General features: G+C 40.1%; 1 protein-coding gene and 1 non-coding gene across 2 annotated transcripts; one reads left to right on the top strand and one right to left on the bottom strand.

Moving 5' to 3' along the window:
* Positions 1 to 16,540: 16,540 nt before the first annotated feature.
* On the bottom strand, positions 16,541 to 16,645 carry LOC117200522 (U6 spliceosomal RNA). Its single transcript, XR_004482116.1, has one exon. It is a non-coding gene; the product is annotated as a U6 spliceosomal RNA (small nuclear RNA).
* Positions 16,646 to 20,983: 4,338 nt separating this feature from the next.
* Positions 20,984 to 24,657, top strand: ATP5MC3 (ATP synthase membrane subunit c locus 3). The gene is made up of 4 exons (XM_004267340.4): positions 20,984 to 21,101; positions 22,276 to 22,353; positions 23,242 to 23,435; positions 24,129 to 24,657. Exons 1-4 carry the CDS (start codon positions 21,063 to 21,065, stop codon positions 24,241 to 24,243), a joined length of 426 nt encoding a protein of 141 aa, XP_004267388.1. The 5' UTR covers positions 20,984 to 21,062; the 3' UTR covers positions 24,244 to 24,657.
* Positions 24,658 to 25,971: the final 1,314 nt, after the last annotated feature.

The following is a 25,971-nucleotide window of genomic DNA, read 5'->3' as shown; positions in this document are numbered from 1 at the left end:
AGGGAATTGGTGAGGCATGCTCTGCCCTCGGACAACGAGGTTCCACTGTGCGTTCAGCACGAAGTCCGGCACCCTAGGAAGGTGTGCAGACAGGGTGGTTTTCAAGTAGAGTGGCACAACAAGCTTGGGGGATTGGAAATATTTGGAAACATTTCTGGCTGTGCGCAGCTGAGGAACACTACTGGCATTTAGCCAGTGTTGCTCAATGTCCTGAAATTAATGGAAAGCAAATGGCAACAGCAACTGCATAGAGAACAAATCAGAACAGGACCAGCCCCCAGTGTGATGACTGGGGCATAAGACAAGTCACCAGTACAGGCACTTGAGAACAAGAACTAAGAATGAGCAGCAACATGTAAACTGAGGCCCGTGGCAAGGAGGTTTACAAAGGAATACCCTTGAGACGAGCACCTGAGGAAGGAAGGGGGCTATCTTAGTCTGTTCGGGCTGCTATAATAAAGCACCACCAGATGGGTAGCTTATAAACAAAAGAAATTTATGTCTCACAGTTCTGGAGACTGGAATTCCAAGATCTAGGCACCAGCATGGTCACGTTTTCTGGTGAGAAGCCTCTTCCTGGTTCATAGCCAGAGCCTTCTTACTGTGCCCTCACATGACAGAAGGGGCTAGGGAGCCCTGTGGAATCTCCCTGTAAGAGCACCAGTCCCCTTCATGAGGGCTCCATCTTCATGATCTAGTCACCTCTCAAAGGCCCCACCTACTAATACTATCACTTTTTTTTTTTTTTTTTTTTTTTTTTTTTTTGCGGGACGCGGGCCTCTCACTGTTGTGGCCTCTCCCGTTGCAGAGCACAGGCGCCGGACACGCAGGCTCAGCGGCCATGGCTCATGGGCCCAGCAGCTCCGCGGCACGCGGGATCCTCCCGGACCGGGGCACGAACCCGCGTCCCCCGCATCGGCAAGCGGGCTCTCAACCACTGCGCCACCAGGGAAGCCCAATACTGTCACCTTTGTGGTTAGGATTTCAACATATGAACTCTGGGGAGACACAAACATTCAGACCAGAGCAGGGACAGAAGTAAAACTGGGCAAAGGGAGAAATCAAGCTGCCTCAGGTGACTCTGGGGGAAGTGCCGGAGCTAGAATAGCCCTTCAGAGTTGCCTCAAGTTGGGCCAAGATGTCAGTGTCTTTATATTCCCCATTGGTCAATCATTGGATATGGGCTGTCTCAGAAAGGGTGACCTCAGGCATGGCTGTTTCTCCTTTGTTAGGTCATTCATGAAGGGGCTGGCAACTGAAGGCTGTCTGCTGACAAGGCTCTTAGCAGCTCGGTTAACAAGATCCACTAAAGGAGGATCTGAATGCCGTGTAACAGGGATGGACAAAGTATGCAGAATAACATGGAATCCCAGTGGCCAGTGCCACAACACCATCTTCCAGGTCAGCTTTCAGCATGAGTGCCTTGATCAGACACATTCGTTCTATGTCCGGAGTTTGGTTGCTGGTCTACGAAGTAGGGAATTTGCACGTTCTCAGGACAATGCCTGCTTAGCCTTACTTGGATGGTCTGAAAGAGGGGATCAATCAGTAAAACCATGGAACTCCTCTAGACTCCCGAGCAAGACGCTGATTGTCACACTCTCTGTTTTGTGTGCTCAAGCCCAGATATGGGCAGTTGACATGTTCAACCTTCTGGCTCAGTCCCACCCTGTCGTTATGCTAAAGAGAACCAAACATAACTATAATTAGGTTCTGCTTCTCTCTCCTTTCATCAGTCTTACCTGGAAGGGAGGAACAGCAGCCTTCTACATGAATCCCTGTCATAGATATTCAGTTTGAAGGAAGAGGCTATTGACACCAGTTCTGGTTTATTCACTGGTCCAGCACTGCCTTGAATGTGTTTGTCTGGCTGGGACTCTATCAGTCTACCTAGTTCTGGTCAATCTATTTTTCCCAGGATTTGGACCATGTCCTGATCCCCCCCCCCCGCCATGCTGTCTAGGATCCTGTTTTCATGAGAACCAAAATGACATCAGCCATTGAGTATCATCAGCATAGCTACTGCTCAGGGAATCTAGCTGCAGGATCCCAGCTCCCCTTATCTGATACCTTAATTTGCATTTTGTGATTTGGACTTCTGGGCCAGCTTCCTCAGAAACTGGTCAGGTCGGTCCCCCCAAACCCTTGTTCCCTAAAAGCTTAAGCTTACTCTCATCTCCTCATAGACCCACACTGTTGAGGGGCCAGGACAACCACTGGCAAAATATATAGTCTATGACACCTTGAAGCCTCTTAGAAGGATGTCTCCAAAGTAGTCTTCAGGAATCAAATTGGTATAATAATTCTATTCTAGCCGTATAGAGATGGCCGACTTTAACCCACAATTTCCTTGGCCTCCTTTCCTCCCAGATCTCAGTCTTCCCCTCCCAAGGAGGGTCATTTTGCTTCATACATCAAGGAGTGTTCCTCGAAACATACCAACCCCTTTGCTAGAACATGGCTAAAGACATTGCTCAACATCCCAGACACTTTCCTGTGTGATTTGTATTCCTTATGCAGTTAATTGACTGCACACAATCAATAGTCTAAACATTCCAGGCTATTTGGGATAACTCCAGCTCCCCCAAAACTCTGGGCAGTGGTTTTGTCCAGATAAATAATATCTTAGCCGTTTAAATAAAATAAATATCTTAACCATAAATAATAGGTATACATGTATTATTATAACAAATATATTAAATATATATACTTAACTATTTAATACCAATAATATAAGTAATATCTTAACAATCTGATACCAATATTTTAAATGAATCCTAACTAATATAAATATAATTTATATAAATTATAAATAATAACCATTTACTACCAGTATTATTCATTCAAAAGGGACTCTGCACAAATTCATACAGACAGAGGTAGAATAGTAGTTGCCAGGGGCTGCACGAGGGGACAGGGGGAGTTATTGTTTAATGGGTACAGAGTTCAGGATGATGAACAAGTTTTGGAGATGGGCAGTGTTTATGGTTGCACAACAACATGAATGTGCTTCATGCTTCTGAACCGTGTACTTAAAAATGATTAAAGGGGTAGATTTTATGTATATTTTACCACACTTTTTCAAAACGGACTCTGGAAGCAGTAATATTTTTCTCTCCCATTACCCCTATTCTCGTTAGTTTGGTTAGAGAGAGACAGATATTCACTCAAGTTTGCACAATTAACGGCTGTTTATTATAAGACTCAGGATGGAGCCAGGATCTCATGGCAGTCAAGGAACAGGGACCAGACTGGACCAGAAACAGGGACCAGACTGTTCCCAAGGACCCTCGGGAACAAGACCCATGACTCTCCTCTAAAGTGCTCCATTTCCACATGGCTCAGCCTCTCCCTGTCTCTGCTTCTCCTCAAACTTCTTGCTACTCCTCCCGCAAATGACTGGATTTCTCTTCTCTGTCTTCTCCTTCTCACAGCTTCCACTTAATTATTCTCATCTTTTTCACAGCTTAGCTTCCTCATACTTGGCTTTGCTCTTGGCCTCTATTCTACACTGTACCCCGCTCTATACTCCTTCCACATCAGTTCCTACTGTTACCCACTTCGTGTTTCAGTTTCCCAAATTAGATTCCTGCAAGCGAGCACATGATTGGTCCAGTTTGTCCCTCTTTGAGTAGCGCTTTTTGAGCCAGATCACCCTGCAAGCTGCTCTCCAGTCGATATTTTGGCCCCCTCTAGTGCAAGGCAGATTTATATGGTACGAAACATAGCCACCTTCATCTGCCTCTTTAGCAGAGGTGGTGGGTATAAAAGACACTGTGATAGCCACGTCCAGTAGAATCTCGTTTTCCATATCTTCTCTCCTTATGTTCTAGAATAATAACCCCTTTCTAGGCAGTCTTGGCAACTACATCTGGGTCAATGACATCTTTGACAGTGTATTTCAGGAGCATCTCTACTATCTGATACAGCTGAAGACCAAATGACTGACCTAGAGATTATATTAGCAGTAACACCTGTAGAAGCCCTCCATGCTCTAGAGATCACCAGAGAGCATGCCTCAGGTGAACACACATGCAAAATCAGTTTGAAACATTTAGCTTGATTTTAGGACACATTTTTACCCCTGCTGTTTATGTTTACCCCTGTTAATTATTATGTGCCTAATGTTGGCATAGCATAAATCCAAAAACCCCTTTGGACAAATATATCATTTTTAATCAGCAATTATTTTTAGGTCTTGGTCGTTAAATCCTAATAACGTATCTAGTACATTTGGCCTGTAGCAAATGCACTAATTATTAATGTTTTAAATAACACATAACAATGTATTGTTCAGGCAACAGGCTAAGGAAGATATTCTCCCCACTTGGAGATACAGGAGGCACTTCCTTGAGACATGAGATCCTGCTGTCTGAGTCCTGTAGAGCAGCCTGAGCTCATCAGCTAGCTCAACTCCAGGTCTGCAGGGCTTAAAGCTTCTGGGCAGGAGAACAGGCAGAAAAGCTGCATTGTGGGTGCCCCCAAGTGGGTACATTTTGATGTGCACGCCGAGGATTTTCTGGCCAGTAACTCTAGCATTAGGTCATGTCTGTGAAGCATTTTTAAAGATGGAAAAAAGCTATACAAAAGTGTGAATGTTTTTCAGCATGTACCTCTTATTATATAATATCTACTGAAACAATACTTAATATTTCAGGTTATCACAGATCATTTATTTTCTAGAAAATATCTTACGGGAAAATGTTCAAGTAATGCTGCCATATAAAACTGTGGAACTGAAGAGGGATGGACTTTAGTGTCAGACACAACTTGACTTTGAACACTCAGCCCCGTATTAGTTGTGTGACCTTGGGCAAGCCACTTAACCTCCGTAATCCACAATCGTCTTATTTTCAAAATGGGACTCAGGACTATTTGAAAGAGTATCTTATAGGGTCATGTTTTGGGTAAGACAATACTTATAGTGTAATAGGGACAGTGGCACATTAGAAGTGCTCAATAAATATCACTATTTTGTGTGTGTAAACAATATGGTTTGATATATATATATATATATATATATATATGCAAAATAAAATGTATTTATTGAGATATGTCAAGGAGCTCCCCAATACCTTTTTAATAAATTCCTTTCCTGCTCAGTCAGCCATAGGCAATTTCTGTTATTTATGATGAGAACTGAGTAATGTATATGGTTATGGCAGGAAAAAATGAATGAAATTGACCTGGATTCCTCAAAAATGTCAGTGTCATGACAGAGCAAGAAAGGCTAAGGAAGTGTTCTAGATGGTAACAGATTAAGAGGCACAGTGACTAAATGCAGTAAGTGACTTTGGACTGGATTCTGTATTAGAGGGGAAAAATTCTCTAAAGGACCTAATTGGGACAACTGATGAAATTGAAATGTGGGCTGTAGGTTGAATAAAAATATTTTATTAATGATAGATTTTCTGAATTGATAACTGAACTGTGATTATGTAAGAGAATCTTTTTGTTCTTAGGAAATATGCACAGAAATATTAAGGGGCATGAGGCATGAAACCTACCCTCAAATGGTTTAGGAAAAATAAATAATATATATAACACCTGTGTACATATGTGGATAGAGAGATATAGACATATCTATGTATAAAGACAACACCATACATACACATACACCATACATGTGCATGTGTGTGTGTATACAAACAGAGGGAATAAGAGAGAATATGAAAAAGTGTAGAAAAATGATAGAATTGGTGAGTAGGGTAAAGGGCAAACAGTAGTTCTCTGCACTCTCCTTGCAATTTTTCTTTGCTTAATATTTAAAGTTTAAAAATATAGCTGAGGGCTTCCCTGGTGGCGCAGTGGTTGAGAGTCCGCCTGCCGATGCAGGGGACGCGGGTTCGTGCCCCAGTCCGAGAAGATCCCACATGCCGCGGAGCGGCTGGTCCCGTGAGCCATGGCTGCTGAGCCTGCGCGTCCGGAGGCTGTGCTCCGCAACGGGAGAGGCCACAACAGTGAGAGGCCCACATACCGCAAAAAAAAAAAAAAAAAAAAAAAAAAGCTTAAATTTTTTACATAAAAAATTTTAAAGATAATGAAGTAGTCCCCCCAAAAATATCAGCTAACTCTCCAGTACTTTGAGATAAACCCACAAAATTATTGCCAATTATTTGGCAAATAAATTATGCTATATGTTAAAGGAATGTCTTACACTCTAAACAACATTAGAATATATTAACTAATTCTTTACAAAATTAAGAAATAAAGCATAAATGTTTTTCACGAATAAGAAAAATTTTGAGCTCAAACAGACCTTACAGGTCCCCTAGAACAGGCTTCTTTCAAAGACAGAAATCATCCAAATTTCCTTAAAGATATATCCCCCACTCTGAATCCATGGGCTAAATCACTCTTGTATTCATTTCCTGATGGTTTAAAATTACCTATGGCTCATTATTCTGAAAACTGTAATAAAGGGAAAGAATCAACAATTTCTTCTGCCTTTTCTGTCCTAACTAACACAAGATAGTAAAAATAGTTGATATGGAAAAGTTTTTCTTTGTGGAATAATTCCAGCTAAGTGAAGAAGAAATAATAGAAAAAGAATCTCGCCATATTTCAATCCTAATGAAATAATCATCAATGAGCACTAAACTTGTTAAGTAGGAAGCTGATGGGGAGCTTTATAATGGATAAATCAAGCTGAACTCATTGATCAATTTTAATATCAGAAAAAAGACAACCAGACATCGTGTGCCTCCAAAATGGTGCACATAGGAAGTACACAACACAACCTACAAAAGCTGTTTTAAGAAGGAAAAAAAAAAAAATGACCAAGCCTCTAGGTCTATCTACCAATTTTCAGGAAATACAGAGTTCAAATGAACATGTTCAATGACACCATGAGGATAAAATCAGCAAAATCCAGATTATGGGAAACACTACATAACAAACAACTGAGTTTCTTCAACTAATAAAGGTGAAAGAAGAGTGATGGAGAGTCTATAGATGAAAAGCGACTTAAAAGACATATAACTAATTACAATGTGTAGAACTTGTACAGAGTCTTAATTTCAACAAACCAACTAAAAAATATTATAATACAATCAGGCATATCTGAACACTGGCTGCATATTTGTTGAGATTAAGGAATTATTAAATATTGTAGGTGTGATAATGGTATTGTGGTTATGTTTTTCAGTAAAGAGTCCTTATACAGATTCATACTTAAACATTCATAATTTAAATATTATGACTTCTGGAATTTGTTTCAAAATAACATGAGGTAGAGCAGATAGAGGGGAAAAGGAGTAGATGAGAGGGAGAACAGAAGAAACGAGACTAACCACGCGTTGATAACCATTGAAGCTGGGTGATGGGTGGGAATTTAGTATACTATTCCCTTTGCTTTTTAATATGTTTGAATTTTCCATTATAAATTTTTAAAATTTATTTACGTATTTATTTTTGGCTGCGTTGGGTCTTTGTTGCTGTGCGTGGGCTTTCTCTAGTTGTGGTGAGCAGGGGCTACTCTTTGTTGCAGTGCGCAGGCTTCTCATTGTGGTGGCTTCTCTTGTTGCGGAGCACGGGCTCTAGGTGTGTGGGATCCAGTAGTTGTGGCACGTGGGTTCAGTAGTTGTGGCACTCGGGCTCTAGAGCGCAGGCTCAGTAGTTGTGGCTCGTGGGCTCTAGAGTGTAGGCTCAGTAGTTGTGGCACACGGGCTTAGTTGCTCCATGGCATGTGGGGTCTTCTCAGACCAGGGCTTGAACCTATGTCCCCTGCATTGGCAGGCGGATTCTTAACCACTGCACCACCAGGGAAGTCCCTCCATTATAAAATTTTAAACACTATTTTTAAAAGATTGAGGTAACTGTGTGTTTACTGAAATTGAAATAATACTAACAGGTATTTGTTGAAAAAGCAAGGTATAATTTGGGGGGTTGTTTTATTATATTTATCATTATATATTATGCTTATTTAGTTAAAATGTACATAATATAAAATTTTGTATACAAATTTATATTAAAAATTATTTCATTTTAAAATGTGCAGTTCAATGGCATTAAGTAAATTCACATTTTGTACAACAATCACCACTATCCATTTCCAGAACTTTTTCAGCATCCTAAGGAGAAACTCTGTACCCATTAAACAATAACTCTCTATTTCCCTTCCCTTCAGTCCTGGTATCCTCTGTCCTACTTTCTGTCTCTATGAATTTGTCTATTCTATGTATATCATATAAGAGGAATCATATGATATTCATCCTTTTGCATCTGGCTTATTTTAATGTTTTCAAATTTCATCCATGTTGTAGCATGTATCAAAAAAATGTTTTGCTGAGATACAATATTTTTGTCATAATTTTTGTTTTATTAAAAACTCACTTTTCCAAAGCCTGTTTCTTATTTTTTTTGGAATTGAGTATAGTTGATTTACAGTGTTTCAGGTGTACCTCAAAGTGATTCAGTTTTATTTATATACATATACATATATTCTTTTTCAGATTCTTTTCCATTATAGGTTATTACAAGATATTGAATATAGTTTCCTATGCTATACAATAGGTCCTTATTGTTTATCCATTTTATAGATAGTAGTGTGTATCTGTTAATCCCAAATTCCCAATTTATCCCTCCCTCCCCCTTTCCCCTTTGGTAATCATAAGTTTGTTTCCTATGTCTAAGAGTCTGCTTCTGTTTTGGGTTTTTTTTTTTTTTAATTTATTTATTTTTGGCTCTGTTGGGTCTTCGTTACTGCGCGCGGGCTTTCTCTAGTTGAGGTGAGCGGGGGCTACTCTTCTTTGCAGTGCGCAGGCTTCTCATTGCGTTGGCTTCTCTTGTTGCAGAGCACGGGCTCTAGGTGCGCGGGCTTCAGTAGTTGTGGCACGTGGGTTCAGTAGTTGTGGTTTGCAGGCTCTAGAGCGCAGGCTCAGTAGTTGTGGCGCTCAGGCTTAGTTGCTCCGCAGCATGTGGGATCTTCCCGGACAAGGGCTTGAACCCATATCCCCTGCATTGGCAGGCGGATTCTTAACCACTGCACCACCAGGGGAGCCCCCTGCTTCTGTTTTGTAAATAAGTTCATTTGTATCGTTTTTTGGATTCCACATTTAAGTGATACTATATTTGCCTTTCTCTGTCTGACTTAATTCCACATGTAAGTGATATCATATGATATTTGCTTTTCTGTGTCTGACTTAGTTCACTAGTATGATAATCACTAGGTCCATCCATGTTACTGCAAATGGCACTATTTCATTCTTTTCTATGGCTGAGTAATATTCTAGTGTGTGTGTGTGTGTGTGTGTGTGTGTGTGTACCACATCTTCTTTATCCATTCATCTGTTGATGGACACTTAGGTTGCTTCCATGTCTTGGATATTGTAAATAGTGATGCTATGAATATTGGGGTGCATGTATATTTTCAAATTAGAGTTTTCTCCAGATATCTGCCCAGGAGTGGGATTGCTGGATCATATGGTAATGCTAGTGTTGGTTTTTTAAGGAACCTTCATACTGTTTTCCATAGTGGCTGCACCAATTTACATTCCCACCAACAATGTAGGAGGGTTCCCTTTTCTCCACACCCTCTCCAGCATTTATTATTTATAGCCTTTTTGATTATGGCCATTTTGACCAGTGTGAGGTGATACTTCATTGCAGTTTTGAACTGCATTTCTTTAATAATTAAGCAATGTTGAGCATCTTTTCATGTGCCTGTTGGCCACCTGTATGTCTTCTTTGGAGAAATGTCTATTCAGGTGTTCTGCCCGTTTTTTTATTGGGGTTTTTTTTTTTGATATTGAGCTATATAAGCTGTTTGTGTATTTTGGAAATTAATCCCTTGTCAGTTGCATCATTTGCAAATATTTTCTCTCATTCTGTGGGTTGTCTTTTCATTTTGTTTATGGTTTCCTTTGCTGTGCAAGAGCTTTTAAGTTTAACTAGGTCCCATTTGTTTATTTTTGCTTTTGTTCCCATTATCTAGGAAACGGGACAAAAAAAACTATTGAAGCAATTTATGTCAAAGAGTGTTCTGCCTATGTTTTCCTCTAGGAGTTTTATAGTATCTGATCTTACATTTAGGTCTTTAATCCGTTTTGAGTTTACTTCTGTATATGGTGTTAGAGAAGTTCTAATTTCATTGTAGTGTGTATTTTGTTGTAGCATGTATTAAAATAATATTCATTATTTTTAAGGCTGAGTAATATTCCATTGTATGTATATACCACACTTTGCTCATCCATTCATTTGTTGATGGACATATATGTTGGTTCCATCTTTTGGCTATTGTGAATAATGCTTCTATGAACACTGGTGTGAAAGTATCTCTTTGAGTCCCCGCTTTCAATTGTTTTGAGTATATATACCTAGAAGTGGAATTGTTGGATCATATGGTAATTCTGTATTTAACTTTTTGAAGAGCCATCACATTGTTTTCAACAGCAGCTATCCCATTTTACATTCCAACTATTGGTGCACCAGGATTCCAATTTCCTTACATCCTCACCAACAATTTTTTCCATTTTTTGGATAATAGTCATTCTAATAGGTATGAAGTGGTATTTTGTGGTTTTGATTTCCATTTCCCTAATGACTAGTGATGTTGTACATGTTTTTATGTGCTTATTGCCCATTTGTATATCTTATTTGGAGAAATGTCTATTGAATTCCTTTTTCATTTTTGGATTGGGTTGTTTGGGGGGGGTTGTTGTTTAGTTGTAGAAGTTCTTTACATAGTCTGAATATTAATCCCTTATCAGATATATGATTTGTAATATTTTCTCCCATTCTGTGCGTGTGTCTTCCACTCTCTTGACGGTGTCCTTCGATGCATACAATTTTTAATGCTGATGAAGTCTAGTTAATCTATTTCTTGTTTTGTTGCCTGTGCTTTTGGTGTCATATCTAAGAAATCATCATCAAATCCTTTGTCATGAAGATTTTCTCCTATGTTTTCTCCTAAGAGTTTTATAGTTTTAGATCTTACACTTAGGTGTTTGATCCATTTTGAATTAATTTTTGTATTTGGCATAAGGTAAGGGTCCCACTATTTTGCACATATATATCCAGTTTTCCCAGCACTATTCATTGAAAAGAAGATACACATTTTTATTTAAGAAAATGTAAAACTATATTCATAAATTTGTATACTACTATGTAAAAATACAGTGAAAGATTTAGAAAGGTATACACTATGTGGTTAATAATGATTACTTTGAGAAGGAAAACAATATTGGGGAGGAGGATATATAAGAGCTATAGTTTTTATTGTCTATACTTTTATACTGTTTAGATTTTTACAAGCCTGTAGTCATATATTATATAATTTTAGAAGGATAGTTTTGGTGGGGTTTTTTTTCTTTTTGTTTTTAAGAGAAAATTGGTTAGATGTCAAAGCATGGGATGTGTAAGCCAAGGGTCTATATTCTGGTACGCTAGAGGTCCAAATTAAATCAGAACTCCAAGGCAGGAGAACTGTAATGTGGCAAGGAATTAGCAGATCTCAGGGGAAATGCTGTTTGTCCAGATAATCTTGGAGCAACAATAGCAAATAGAGACAGTTAAGAAAACTTGGTCCTAATTCTTAACATTCCACCCAGCCTGCCCCCTATTTATTTTGTTTTAACCTTCACTTGTATTTGCATAGCATATGTTTTGTTGACATATGTAAGAGGTAACTGAAGGGGTCCCTGTGAGCTTTGCCAAAGCAAAGCAGCCAGTTACAAAGAGGCTCTTATGCAATGGCTGTTTGGAGGATGGTTGTTTGGCCAGACCAGAGGATTTTAATAGCAGACTGAGTAGCAGGGTTCCAGAAAAAAATGAAAGCTTTTAACTTTACATTCATTACTATATATTTTATTCTAGAATTCTCAGCAAAGAAAATATCTATGGAAAGGAGTCTCACAATTATACATAATAAATAAAATGCTTGTTGAATGAATGAATGAATAACGTATGAATCTGAAGGACCAAAAATGAAGACAAGTAGACTAAGTAAGAGTAATATGGGAGTTCCCTGGTGGTCTAGTGGTTAGGATTCGGCGCTTCCACTGCTGTGGCCTGGGTTCAGTCCCTGGTTGAGGAACTGAGATCCCTTAAGCCGTACAGCCAAAAAAAAAAAAAAAAAAAAAAGTAGAGTAGTACTAGTGAGGTATTGGCCTAAATAGGGTAGTCTCAGTGGGGGAAAAGAAGAAAGGAAGGAATGTGTCTAGACTTAGTTCATAGTGCCACCTAGATCAGACCTCTGAATAGTCAAAAAGTATGAATTAGGAAGCCTGTGACTTTTACTGTTCAATAAGCTATCAATGACCCTGACTCATCATTGAATTGACACTGGCCCACGTTTCCTGACCCTCCCTCTATTCCCTTTCTGGCCAACAGCCTATCATTAGTGATTCTCCTGTAGCTGCACTCTTGCTGCAGGTTTTCTAACCCTAAGAGCAACTTGGAGGCCAACCTGGAAAGCTATTTCTAGTCTTCTAGAAGTCACTGTGGTTCAGAAAGTATATTTTGTTGCTTTATGCTCAAGAGCATTTCAGCAGCACTGTTATATACCAGCTTCCTATATCTGCCTGCCTAGAGATATCAGTCTTCTCTTTTGATATACTTCTGTCCAGTTTCTTGGGTACCTGGCTTTTTTTCTGTCCTCCAGTAAGCTGGCTAGTATACCTACTATGCTCTTGGAGATCATGTCCTCTTCTGTCAGAGCACACCCCTGCTACTCATCTCCCAGGCCTTGTACTAAACTAAGATCCATAATGAATGGCCCATGCCACATAACACTGGGCACCTTGGTTGCCTGGATTCCAAAGTCAAGGCCCCATCCCATCTCCTTGATTTGACCCATGCCTGGAATCACCACAATTTGACCTCTGTATTAGTTTTCTACTGCTGCTGTAACAAATTACCACAAACTGGGTACCTTAAGAAAAAACAAACACAAATTTATTATTTTACTGTTTTGGAGGACAGAATTTTGAAATGGGTCTCACTGGCCTAAAATCAAGGTATTGGCAGGGCTGCATTCCTTCTGGAAGCTCTGGGAGAGAATCCATTACCTTGCCTTTCCAGATTTTGGAGGCTGCCTGAATCCCTTGGCTGGTGGCCTTCTTCCATTTCCTCAAAGCCAGTAACAGCCAGAGTCTTTCTCATGCTGTATCACTCTGACTCTGCTTCTAGGGTCATATCTCCTTCTCTGACTATCCAGCCTCCCTGTTTCACTTATAAGGACCCTTGTGATTACATTGTGCCTACCCAGATAATCCAGGATAATCTCTTCATGTCAAAACCCTTAACCTAACCACATCTGCAAAGTCCCTTTCACCATCTAAGGTAACATATTCACAGATTCTGGGGTTTAGGACATGGACATCTTTGGGGAAGGGCATTCTGCCTACCAAAAGCACCCTCCAAATTTATCTGAAAAAGTCACAGCCTTTGTATGGGGGAAGAAGTTACCACTTCAGACCCTGAGTTTAACCTGAACTCCTTATACCTGGTCCCTCCCTTCCAGTTCATTCCCCAGAGCTCTCAACATGCTGTCGTGCTGTTGATCAGATGAGGTTAACTGATGCTGATCAGACGTAGGATGTAGTGTAAGAAACACTAAGATATTTTGCCAAGAGGTTGAAAGATAGTTTGGAAACAGTGTAGTGGAAGGGTCTGATTAAAGTTAACTCTTGAGAAATTAAAATTGTTAGGATCTTAATAAAAGGATTATATACAATTTGCCAGTTTAGTTTTCAGAAAGGTGGACTATCTACCTGGTATATAATACATACCATATTGTTGTGTATTAGTGTACCCTCTGTTAATGTACCCATGGCCACAGGCCATGGGTTGAGCAGACCAGAAAGAGGAAGGTCTGACAATAAATCCTTCCTCCTAAAGCTGAGGTCCTTGCAATCTTGAAGTAGGCAATGGTTGTGTAAGAAGTGAGCAAAACCATGCTTTCCTAGCACGACCTATCTCCTGGTACATCAGTTTCACTGAAGAATAATAAAGGGGAGAATTAAGTAATTTAATTGGTAATTTAAAGCATTTTAAATTATCTCAATTTCTACAATAGAGTATCATATAAACATTGCAGGATTTTTTTAACATAAAATAGAACAGGGCCTTTTGAAAAGTTTCCCTGATCCTTTAAGGCTGTACTCCTATAGGGGGGTCTGCTTGTATTCCTCAGCTGGTAGGAGTTCTCTGGTAGAACAAGCTGAGAGAACTCCCTTAAATGGTCAAGAAAGGCAGATGGAATCTCACCAAGGAACAACCTGGAGCAACTGGTAGAATCTGCAGTTCAATAACCTGTGTCTACCATGAATATATGGCCATTCTCCTGAATGATTGACCAGCCCCATAATACTGTATAAGACTGAGCAAAAAATATGACCAGATAAAAGAAGTTCCACGTGTGACTTTCCAAACTGGAATGTTCTCATCACAATGAGGGAATAGGACCCTCTAAATTAAAGATTTTATCTACTATGAACTTTGCTTTTCCTATAGCTATTGACCACTGGTGTTTTTCTGGCCATGTTTTCCACTTCAAGTTAAAATACAAGTTGCTATATTTAAAACATACACATTTTGCTTATGCTCTCCTCTAGTTCAAATCAAGAAAGGCAATTTCAGCAAGCACTGTAACTTAATCCTTGAGGTTTAAATGAACCTTAAGGTTTATAGACCCCATTTTGTGAAATGTGTCTCCTTGATATTTTGCCTCTGAAAACAATGCTTCCCTTAAAATTAATACAGAGCCCTCACTACTTTAAGCCAAGTTCCCTGGCTTGGGGACATGACATAGGAAACTAACCTTGGTAGTAAAGCCCATAGATCAGAAATTCTTAGATATGTGAGATTGGTAAGGAAAAGTCTGAGACTCTTTGTCTGAACAAACTGGAATAACTGACTAAAGTAATGGAATAACTGACTAAAATCAGTGATGTAAGAGGTGGCCAAGGAGAGTGACTCGTGCCATGTAACCATATTATTCTTACACAGAGCCACGATAATCCAAAGGTGGAAAGAAAACAAAGCATTACTCAGCATGGGGCACTTGTACCATATGGAAACCCTGTAATTCCCTAAATTGATGTAAGACCTTCATTTATCACATAGCACTAGGACTAGAAATATGACCCTTAAAGACCTCACTGAGGCTAGAGTAGCAAAAAAATTGATAAGCAAAAGTCCTCTCAATCATTTTGTTAGTGTTGTGAAATCTCTTATCTCTTAACAGTAAGTTCAGTATCTGGGTCCATTGATTATGAATGGATTTAATTTCTCGAAGGAGAATAAGGACTTACATTTGCATTTGGTTGTCTTAAAATATAGCTGAGGGAATTCCCTGGTGGTCCAATGGGTAGGACTCAGTGCTTCCACTGCTGTGGGCCCGGGTTCAATCCCTGATCAGGTAACTAAGATCCCACATGCCGCGCAGCACAGCCAGAAAAAAAAAAATTATACACACACACACACACAGCTGAAACTGACAATATACTTTCCTATCACATACAGGAAACTCCAGCCAACATATAGATAAGAAGGTATACACACCCACACCCACACCCACGTGACGCTTTAAAACAGGAATAGCCTTACCATGGAGAGGTTAGAGTTTGAATATAAAAGTATACCGAAGCCCATCACCAAAAACTGAAATTCAACATTTAATAATGCTTCCCTTTGGTTTCATTAATACAAGTGCCATAGAAGGGATAATATAATACATTTATCAATTATTATGAAGTATTAAAACTTTCCTAACATATTGGTTTTTTACATTTTAAAGTAATGCTTATGGTAACATATCAAATAATACAGAGGTATGTGAAGAAAATTTAATAGTTCCTTCCAACCTCATTGCTCAAAGATGTACTGAGTACCTATTAGTGGGCCAAGCAAGTTCTAGGCTATGTGGATACAGCAATAAACGAAACAAAGTCCCTGTCCTCATAGACTTAGAGTCTAATGTGAGCTACAAACAAACAAGCAGTAAATAATGCCAGGTAGCAATAACTGCTATGGAGAAATATAAGGTTAGGTAAGGGATCCAGGAAGGCCTCTCTTAAGAAGTGACTTGAGCAAAGACTTGAATGAAGTGGAGATTAAACCATAAACATAAGGTGTTCCAAACTAAAGGAATGAAAAGTGCAGTTCTGTCAGGGGAATATGGTTGGCAAGTTGCAGGAATAACAAAGAGGCTGGCGTGCATAAAGTAGATGATCTAGGAGTTGCGTGTCTTTTTATCCATTTGTAGACTCTTTGTACTTACCAAAAGTAAATGTGTGGTTATGTTACCGACTAGATACAGTTAAATTCAGTTGTTTCATTTACTTTCAATTTGTAGGGATTTAAATTTTTTTTACTTCTATAAATGGTTTGCATGGTTCCAAATTCAAATCCAGAAAGCAAAGCATATTCAAAGAGGTTTAGCTTCTATTCTTGTTCTCTCTAATCTATTCCTTCCACCATAGGTAACCATCGATGAACCTTCTATTTTTTAAACACAGGAAATGCATTTGTAATTCTCTCCCTTTCTTAGATGCATTCACATCCCTCCCCACCTGTGAGGGAAATGGTAGCAAATTATTAAAACATGGAATACGTGATAAATTTGAGTGTCATCCTTGCACAGGTGCCATGTTAGTCTTCTCTGTATCATTATAATTTTGGTATATGCACTGCTGAAGCAAGCAATAAGTTAGATTTTACATGGATAAGAGTTCATAAGCTGGACACTACCTGGAAAGAGATGGCTTCAGTAGGTGCCACCATGGAGAGCCTAACATAGCCAGGAGACACCAAGAAGGTACAAGGTGCTGGCAGAGAGAGTAAGTTGCCGAAGGATGGACCAAAGGCATTGAGAAAAGAAGTGAAAGGTTGACCACAGACAGACCTTGCCTACCTCACAACCTAGCCCAGGGCCTATTATGCTTCAGCTGATGTCCCATTCCTGCCAATATTCTATTGTATCATAGAACAGGTCAATAAAGGGCTTTATTGTTTTGTTTTTTAATGAATTCTTTAGGCATATGAGAATATACACACAGAATCCTTCTTAGGCACAGAAAAAATGTTTGTTTGAACAAATTCATGCCACAAAGCAAAAATATGTTCCTCAAGTTCTCTAAGTTTGAATTTTGCAGTATGAGCAAGAAAAAGAAATTCTAGAGGTCATTCCAATTTTTCCCAACATCCTAAAATTTTAGTTAAAAGAGAAGAATAATAAAGTTTCTGCAAATTACTTCGAATATACTAAGTACCCTATTTATTACTGAGCAAACTTTACTGAGTGACTACTATGTTTAATACTCTACATTAGGTGCTGTGGAAGACATAAATACAAATTAGACCTAATCCCTGCCCTTGAGAATCTTACCATCTGTGCTAGTTAGTAATTTATGACTTCTCCACTAGAAATCCATCTTTCTATGCCTTGTTTCTGTTCTACAACTGGCCCCTATTAATAGGCATTTCTGCTATGACAACTGGCAAAATGTTAGGCTTGGCCAATAGAGGGCACTGGAAAGACACTGTGAGGCCAGAAGAGGAGGAAGGACTTTCCTTTCTTCTTCAGGTGGATTGGCTTGCAGCAGAGGCCTGGTTGTGTTCACCTCGGCAATCCTCATGGTTCACTTGTGGCCCGTGCCTTCAGCAAGTTTCTTCACCACAAGTGAACTTCAAGTTCCTGTGACAGCCATGTCCTCTCCTCTAAATTTCTAAGTTTTTCGTTACTATTCACTCTTACTCAGCCAAAGGTAGTAGCTATTCCTATAGTTCCTATGGTTTATCTCTAGGCTTTCTATCCTGTGCCATTGATCTATATTTCTGTTTTTGTGCCAGTACCATACTGTCTTGATTACTGTAGCTTTGTAATATAGTCTGAAGTCTGGGAGCCTGATTCCTCCAGCTTTGTTTTTCTTTCTCAAGATTGCTTTGGCTATTCATGGTCTTTTGTGTTTCCATACAAATTGTGAAATTTTTTGTTCTAGTTCTGTGAAAAATGCCATTGGTAGTTTGATAGGGATTGCATTGAATCTGTAGATTGCTTTGGGTAGTATAGTCATTTTCACAATGTTGATTCTTCCAATCCAAGAACATGGTGTATCTCTCCATCTGTTTGTGTCGTCTTTAATTTCTTTCATCAGTGTCTTACAGTTTTCTGCATATAGGTCCTTTTGTCTCCTTATCTAGGTTTATTCCTAGATATTTTATTCTTTTTGTTGCAGTGGTAAATGGGAATGTTTCCTTAATTTCTCTTTCAGATTTTTCATCATTAGTGTATAGGAATGCAAGAGATTTCTGTGCATTAATTTTGTATCCTGCTACTTTACCAAATTCATTGACTAGCTCTAGTAGTTTTCTGGTAGCAACTTTAGGATTCTCTACGTATAGTATCATGTCATCTGCAAACAGTGACAGCTTTACTTCTTCTTTTCCAATTTGTATTCCTTTTATTTCTTTTTCTTCTCTGATTGCTGTGGCTAGGACTTCCAAAACTATGTTGAATAATAGTGGTGAGAGTGGACATCCTTGTCTTGTTCCTGATCTTAGAGGAAATGCTTTCAGTTTTTCACCATTGAGGATGATGTTTGCTGTGGGTTTGTCGTATATTGCCTTTATTATGTTGAGGTAGGTTCCCTCTATGCCCACTTTCTGGAGAGTTTTTATCATAAATTGGTGTTGAATTTTGTCGAAAGCTATTTCTGCATCTATTGAGATGATCATATGGTTTTTATTCTTCAATTTGTTAATATGGTGTATCACATTGATTGACTTGCATATATTGAAGAATCCTTGCATTCCTGGGATAAACCCCACTTAATCATGGTGTATGATCCTTTTAAGGTGCTCTTGGATTCTGTTTGCTAGTATTTTGTTGAGGATTTTTGCATCTATGTTCATTAGTGATATTGGCCTGTAAGTTTTCCTTTTTTGTGACATCTTTGTCTGGCTTTGGTATGGGACATTCCATCTTATCTTCTCAGACTGGGATTTATATCATTGGCCTCCTTGGTTCTCAGGCCTTCAGATCCCAATTGAATTATACCACCAGCTTTCCTGAGTCTCCAGCTTGGAACATCAGCTCATGGGACTTCTCAGCTTCTATAACCACATAAGCCCATTCCTCATGGTTATCGTGTCAGTCTGTCTGTCTCTCTCTCTCTCTATAAACAATAGTGCTCTGTACTACTCAGGGTTCTCCACAGAAGCAGAACCTGTAGGATCCTACTGAGGGAGGTCAGTTTTTCTTCCAGCTGGTTCTGTTTCTCTGGAGAACTCTGACTAATACAGAGCATTATTGTTTATTCTACTTTAAGCATCACAGGACATCTTACCACATACTTCAGGCAAGAACTGAGTACTTGAGAAAATATACTAATAATTTCTCTTTGAACTGCACGTATGCATTATCTCTATTTTATGGGCTAAAGATTGAAACTGGGGACTTCCCTGGTGGTCCAGTGGTTAAGAATCCGCCTTCCAATGCAGGGGATATGGGTTTAATCCCTGGTCCGGGAAGATCCCACATGCCACAGGGCAACTAAGCCCACATGCCTCAACTAGAGAGCCAGCGTGCTGCAACTGGAGAGAAGCCTGCGTGCTGCAACGAAGATCCCGCGTGCTGCAACTAAGACCTGACACAGCCAAAAATAAAAATTAATTTTAAAAAAGAGATTGAAACTAAAATGATTAGCTCGTGTGTGATTTTGAAGCATTTGTCTGTGAAGTTAGATCAGTGACAAAGTCTTATTCACTCTTCAAATTTTAGTTCTGAGGGCTCCTCCCCAGGATTACTGCTAGATGATACTGCACCTTTGTGCCAACTAGAAGAAGAAGTGATCCTCTGGGTCCATGTTGTACCAGGGCTCTAGACCAAGTGGGTAGGATTTCAGTCCCCAGCCATCCCATCATCTGGGCACACTAGATATTTATTCTTTTATGTTGACTTGTATCACCTCTGATAGCCACTTGTTAGAACTATTAAGTCAGATTTACAGAATTCAAGGACTTAACAGAAGTCCAGAAAGAGCCATTTTTCTGAGACATTTCTGTATTCATCTGAAGTCCAAAGTTACCAAAAACAAGTGTTAAAGTTGGGTCAGTTTTGAAAAAACTCAGACTTTCTTTAGTCCCTGGCCCTACATGAAAAAACATTTACAATCCCTTAATTCTCCCAACCATGGGTCTGGGATTGAAAAACCGACCTGCCTCACTTTACCAAGAGGCAATTTTGTGCCCAAGTCACTAAGCTCTTAGATCTATTCATTTGCTTATTCCTTTGTCCCAGTAGGTCAGGCCCACTTTCACCCAAAAGATTATTCCAGACTCTGGAACCTTTTCCAGATTCCTTTAAAGAAATGTATTTTCACTTTGCTGGGAACCCTAATTGCTTCTGCCAAGCAGAGAATGAACCGTTTCCCCACACTGAGTCCCATTTCACAGAGGAGAATGACCAGGAAGGGAGCTCCTCTATGAAAGGGACCTAGAAACTGATAAAAGGCCAAATCTCATCAACTGAAAGACAAAGTCCCACTATCCTCCGACCAGCCTAGATCAAAGGCGAAACAACTTGTTCGGTTCTCTCTGCCTGGGCTGGTCTTAATTCTTCTTTTTGTCTCTCCGCCACCCTCTGCTCCTCAGTCCGTCTCCGGGCGGTTGTCGCTGCCTTTCCTGACTGGTTACCAATAAAGTTGTTACACAGTGACCTTGAGCGTCTTCCCAGCTGTACCCGATTCCCCGCCTTCTGCATCCGGGTGCCGCGGCGCGGATAAGAGCCGGACCGCGCCTGCGCACCCAGCCCCATTCCTTCGACCTCTGCTGACTCGGCCGCTGCCACCTCCTGGGAAGGTAAGCGGAGGGTGCGGGAGCCGGACCTGGCCGAGGTGGAGCCGCGCCCAGGAGGGACCCATTCATTCTGCTGTCGCCTCGCTTGGCACGGGACCCGAGCTGACCGCGTGCACGGGAGCCCGCGGGACCTGGGTGGAAGGACGGGCCCTCGGAGGGCACTTGACCTTAAGCCTCTTTGCCTCCGCAGAGAGGAAGCGGGAGAGGAGCCCTAGCCGCTTGTCACCCAAGTCCTCCAGCCGCGCCGCCCCGAAGAGTGCAAGATGTTCGCCTGCGCCAAGCTCGCCTGCACCCCAGCTCTGGTGCGTAGCCCAGGCTGGGCCGGGGGCTCGAGGTCCCGACCACTTGGCCCGGGCGTCCACGTTGTTGAACGGGTCACCTCGGGGCAGGACACACCGCCCTCTCGGGACAGCTCTCCCTAGCCCCATAACCTCTGTGTCCTTTTCTCCCTTTCCTCCTCTTCCTGGGGCTTCTCATTCCGCTCCTCCCCTCCACTCGCGGGGTGGAGAGCCGCCGAGGCCTAGCTGTCAGGCCCAGCTCGGTGTAGGTCAAACCCTCCTTGCCCCTCGTTCCGGAGCGGCCCCCCACCCCACCTCCTCCGACACCCTGTTGGATCGCGGCCTCGCGAGGGTTGGGGTGCAGTGGAGGGTGGAGGGGGACCCTGAGGCCTAGCGTTGCGGCTGCACTCTCACTTGCTGATCTGTAGGTCAGTCTCGCTGCTGCAGAGGGAGGGACTTTCCTCACCCTGTGTGGGCGGAGGCGGCTGGTGCAGGACCCGAAAATCTCTCCTCCTGCTTCTGGGATGTTATTTCCAAAACCATTTTGGACACTTTTGATGACGTGAAGAGAATCAGGTCTTGGTTCTGAAGGGGTTTTCTGTGACCTTAATTTAGTGGACACTCAAGGGCGGAGAAGGTGGACTGGAACGTGTCCTTATGGTCAGAGTATTTCAACGATTGTTCTTCCACTGATGTGGAATTGCTTAAGCTGCTTTTTAATTCTATGATTAATGGACATATAAGAATATCTTAGAAATAGCGGGAGCTCATGTTAACTAATGGGCTGTTTAAAATGACACGCTGTTTATAGTGCTGTTGTACCTACTTGTTGATCCACTTAAACTTAACCAAAGAATGTGGGGTGTTTATTGCTGGTTTTCTGATCTGAATTGTGGCGCTACAATAATTGAAATTTTAAAAGCAATACTTATTCTTTTTAACTAATTCTTAGAAGTTTTGTTCAGGATATCACAAATACATTATGAAGCAAGCTTTAAAATTGCATTAACAATTTTATTAAAATTGCTTTGTGCCTTGAAAAATGACCAAACAGACAAGATAAGAATCAATAGAGGAAAGTCATAATTTTTCTTACTCATTTTTGCAGTTTGCCTTTTTAGAATTCATGGTGCAAGAAGGGTCATTGAAGTTTTATCTGTATTTTTACTTAATACATGGAATCTTTTTTCATTAACAGATCCGAGCTGGATCCAGAGTTGCATACAGACCAATTTCTGCATCAGTGTTATCTCGACCAGAGGCTAGGACTGGAGAGGTAAATGTAGTAATAATAGAAATTAAGTAACACTACCAAATAAGCCTTATGGTTTCGATTAAAGTGAAGGGGAAAAACCTCATTAATGAGTGGTCTGAGAGGGTCCTTTCCACCCTTTCATCCAAAAAATTTGCAGAGAATGAGCCAATGAAAGAAACTTCTGTATCCAAAACTTATACACCTGAATTGGCTAAGAAATATAGTCAGTATATATACTTAAGTATATGGTTTTGAGTTGCCTGTATTTAAGATTATGATAGCAACAGTTACTGAATAGCCTACTCTATTAAAAAGCATATGCAGGGCTTCCCTGGTGGCACAGTGGTTAAGAATCTGCCTGCCAATGCAGGGGATATGGGTTCGAGCCGTGGTCCAGGAAGATCCCACATGCCGTGGAGCAACTTAGCCCGTACACCACAACTACTGAGCCTGTGCTCTAGAGCCTGCGAGCCATAACTACTGAGCCCACATGCCACAACTACTGAAGCCTGCACACCTAGAGCCCGTGCTCTGCAACAAGAGAAGCCACTGCAATGAGAAGCCTGCTCACTGCAACGAAGGGTAGCCCCTGCTCGCCACAACTAGAGAAAGCCCATGTGCAGCAATGAAGACCCAATGCAGCCAAAAATAAATTAATTAATTCAAAATTAAAAGCATATGCACGTACACCGTTTCTTAATTTTCAAAAACTTTATGCAGTGTGATATTGCTGTTCCTATTCTGCAAGATGGGAATTATTCTAAGCCCCAGATTTTTCTGTTGTGCCACACCACCTATTCAAACTCAGCTACAAAAATAGAGAAGTGGTTATCATTTTGACAGTACGGTAATTAAAATAGATAACTGTGATTGCTGATTTGACCTTTGCCTTTATTTCCTGTTCTCTAGAGCTCTATGGTATTTAATGGGGCCCAGAATGGTGTGTCTCAGTTAATCCAAAGGGAGTTCCAGACCAGTGCAGTCAGCAGAGACATTGATACTGCGGCCAAATTTATAGGTGCAGGTGCTGCAACAGTAGGAGTGGCTGGTTCTGGTGCTGGTATTGGCACAGTCTTCGGCAGCCTCATCATTGGTTACGCCAGGTAATTCCTGTTGCCGAATAAACTAATTTAAAAACATGCTTGAAATAATTGGAAACTTAGGAAACTAGTGAAATCATCATAGCTACTTTGTATTAAGTGCCTGTCTGTGTCTTGCATTATACTTTGAGGTCTTTGCATGCAGTTATCTCACTGCTTCCAACACGCCTTGGAGAAACACTGGTTTACCTGTGAAGGACTAGAGACACAGAGGTTATACGGCTTGCCCAAAGTCAAAGCCAGTGTCAGAAAATAAATTATAACTCACTTTGACTTCAGAGTCTGCACTCTTTAATTTTTAAGTTGTAGTGGGAATATAATTAAGAGAGCTCATGCTTTAAAAATATCAGCTTCCGTTTTATCACTTAAGACCTTATTTTTAAACTAACAAATCTTAAAAAGTATAGAACATACTTTCACGGGGATAAGAAGAATGTCAGAATCCCTCAAAATGGATGAAGACTAACCACTTATATTGATATAGAGAGACAGTGCCTCCCTTTCCCCATATGATTAGGAATGAGGAGAAAGGAATGTCAAAGGCAGAACCAAAAGAGAACTAGGCAAAACACTGTTCCAGTACTTTCCAATTTACAAAGATCCTCACGCTAGTAATCTGGTTTTTTAACATTTACCAACCATGTTAAAATTCAAATAATATTTCAAAGTAACAATGATATGTGTTGTCTCTTTTAGAAACCCTTCGCTGAAACAGCAGCTGTTCTCATATGCTATCCTGGGATTTGCCTTGTCTGAAGCTATGGGTCTCTTTTGTTTGATGGTTGCTTTCTTGATTTTGTTTGCCATGTAACAGAAATTACTGCTTGAAATGTTGGCATTCATGTTAATTACAGATGTAATTCTGTGTATCTTACTGTGACTCCAAAAACTGTAGCATTGGTGTCATGAAAATGTACGTTATTTCCAAAGTCATTAAAGATGAAAACTTTAATTTTTGCTGTGATTTGTACTTACCTAATTTAAATTTAGATCATCACAAAGAAGAACATGTATTCAGGCAGAGGCTGTACAAGTCAGAGGAAACTACTGCAGTTGCCCTGGTGATGGAAAAGATCCTAATGTAATTTTTATGGGAATTCTTTTATATAGTGTTCTGAACATTGTAAATTATAGGGCTTTTGTTTATTCGTGTAAAGGGGAAATGTTTGAGTGCTTTGAGCTTCTATGAAATATGATTAATTAAATCAAGATATTAATTACTCAAGATGGTTTTGTGTTTTTAAGGGCTAATAACGTGAATTACAATACCTGGAAGCAGGATCACCTTCCAGGACTAACCTGGCTGGTCTTAACACAGCTGGATCTAAAAATAAATCATGTCGGGTTTTTAGGAATTGAAGCCTTATTAAATGGGTGTTGGGATTAGGGAGGTGATTTTTACTTTTCAGTAGGTCTCACATTAAGCAGTTGTGTGTCTATAGGGAATCTTATCTGTCTTCTAAGAAGAAACTCAATCTAACTAGCAGCTAGTTTCTTGCTTAAACAAGGCTCTCATTAAAAACCAAATATCAAAAAGTAAACTGAATTTAAATTTAAAGCCAAAAGTTGCTAAAGCATTGCTCATCTTTGATACCAACAAATGTTTATAATAGGAGCCTTGGGAATGACAATTGGTTCAATAGTATTCTGTTTCTAATACTACATGTTGCTTATTGGTCAAATTTTGCCTATTAAAATGAAGAAAGGGGTGCTACTATAGAAAGACTGAGCTTTCCCCCTAGCAAATATATTGTACCATTACATTATTTGTCATCACAGTTTCAGGGTTTCTATAAAAGGTTAGGCTGACAGTTGGAAAGCTTCATTTTATTCCTTTAATCCCTTCTGCCTAATTTGATTTCAGTTAAGAGCCGTCAGCTACAAGGGTTTGTCAAAGTGCAGTGGGAAGACCCATCTCCATCAGAATCACCTAGGATGTCTAAAGTACAAATCCCTACGCTCCAGACCTACTGAATTAGAGTCTTTGGCCTTGAAACTCAGCCATCTGCATTTTTAAAAAGGTTTCTCAGGTAATTTTTGAGCACATTATTTGAGGATCACTAACTTATATGTATCCTTCCCACTCTCTATAAAGTGTCAGAAACACTAAAGAGCTAGAGCTACTACCACTTTCTGGTTGGTTAATCACCTAGTCTATGTTACATAATTTCCTGGAACCTTCACCTTTTTCTTAAAAGTACTACTCAGTATTTGAATTTAGCAATGTAAAGAAGTATTACATGTATTATATGACCTAGCAATTCCACAGCTTGGTATATACCCAAAAGAATTACAGGCATTCAACAAAAACTATATACAGATGTTAATAGCAGCACTATTCACAATAGCCAAAAGGTAGAGACAACCAAACTGATGTTTGGATAAACTGATGATAAAATGTGGTATATCCATATAATGGAATATTATTCAGCCATAGAAAAGAATGACGTACTGTTGAGCGTTACAACATGAGTGAACCTTGAAAACATGAAAGTGAAAGTGCTTTCACTTGGCTAAGTGAAAGAAGCCAAGCACAAAA

Source organism: Orcinus orca, chromosome 7, assembly GCF_937001465.1.
Source record: "Orcinus orca chromosome 7, mOrcOrc1.1, whole genome shotgun sequence".
NCBI lineage: Eukaryota > Metazoa > Chordata > Mammalia > Artiodactyla > Delphinidae > Orcinus > Orcinus orca.
Note: the sequence above shows the minus strand (reverse complement) of the source record. Positions and strands in the feature narration are given on the sequence as shown.

Coding starts and splice junctions, on each gene's coding strand:
- ATP5MC3 (XM_004267340.4), top strand. CDS start 21,063: ATGTTCGCCTGCGCCAAGCTCGCCTGCACCCCAGCTCTG. Junction 21,102..22,275: donor TCGCCTGCACCCCAGCTCTG/GTGCGTAGCCCA, acceptor TTTCATTAACAG/ATCCGAGCTGGATCCAGAGT. Junction 23,436..24,128: donor CTCATCATTGGTTACGCCAG/GTAATTCCTGTT, acceptor TGTCTCTTTTAG/AAACCCTTCGCTGAAACAGC.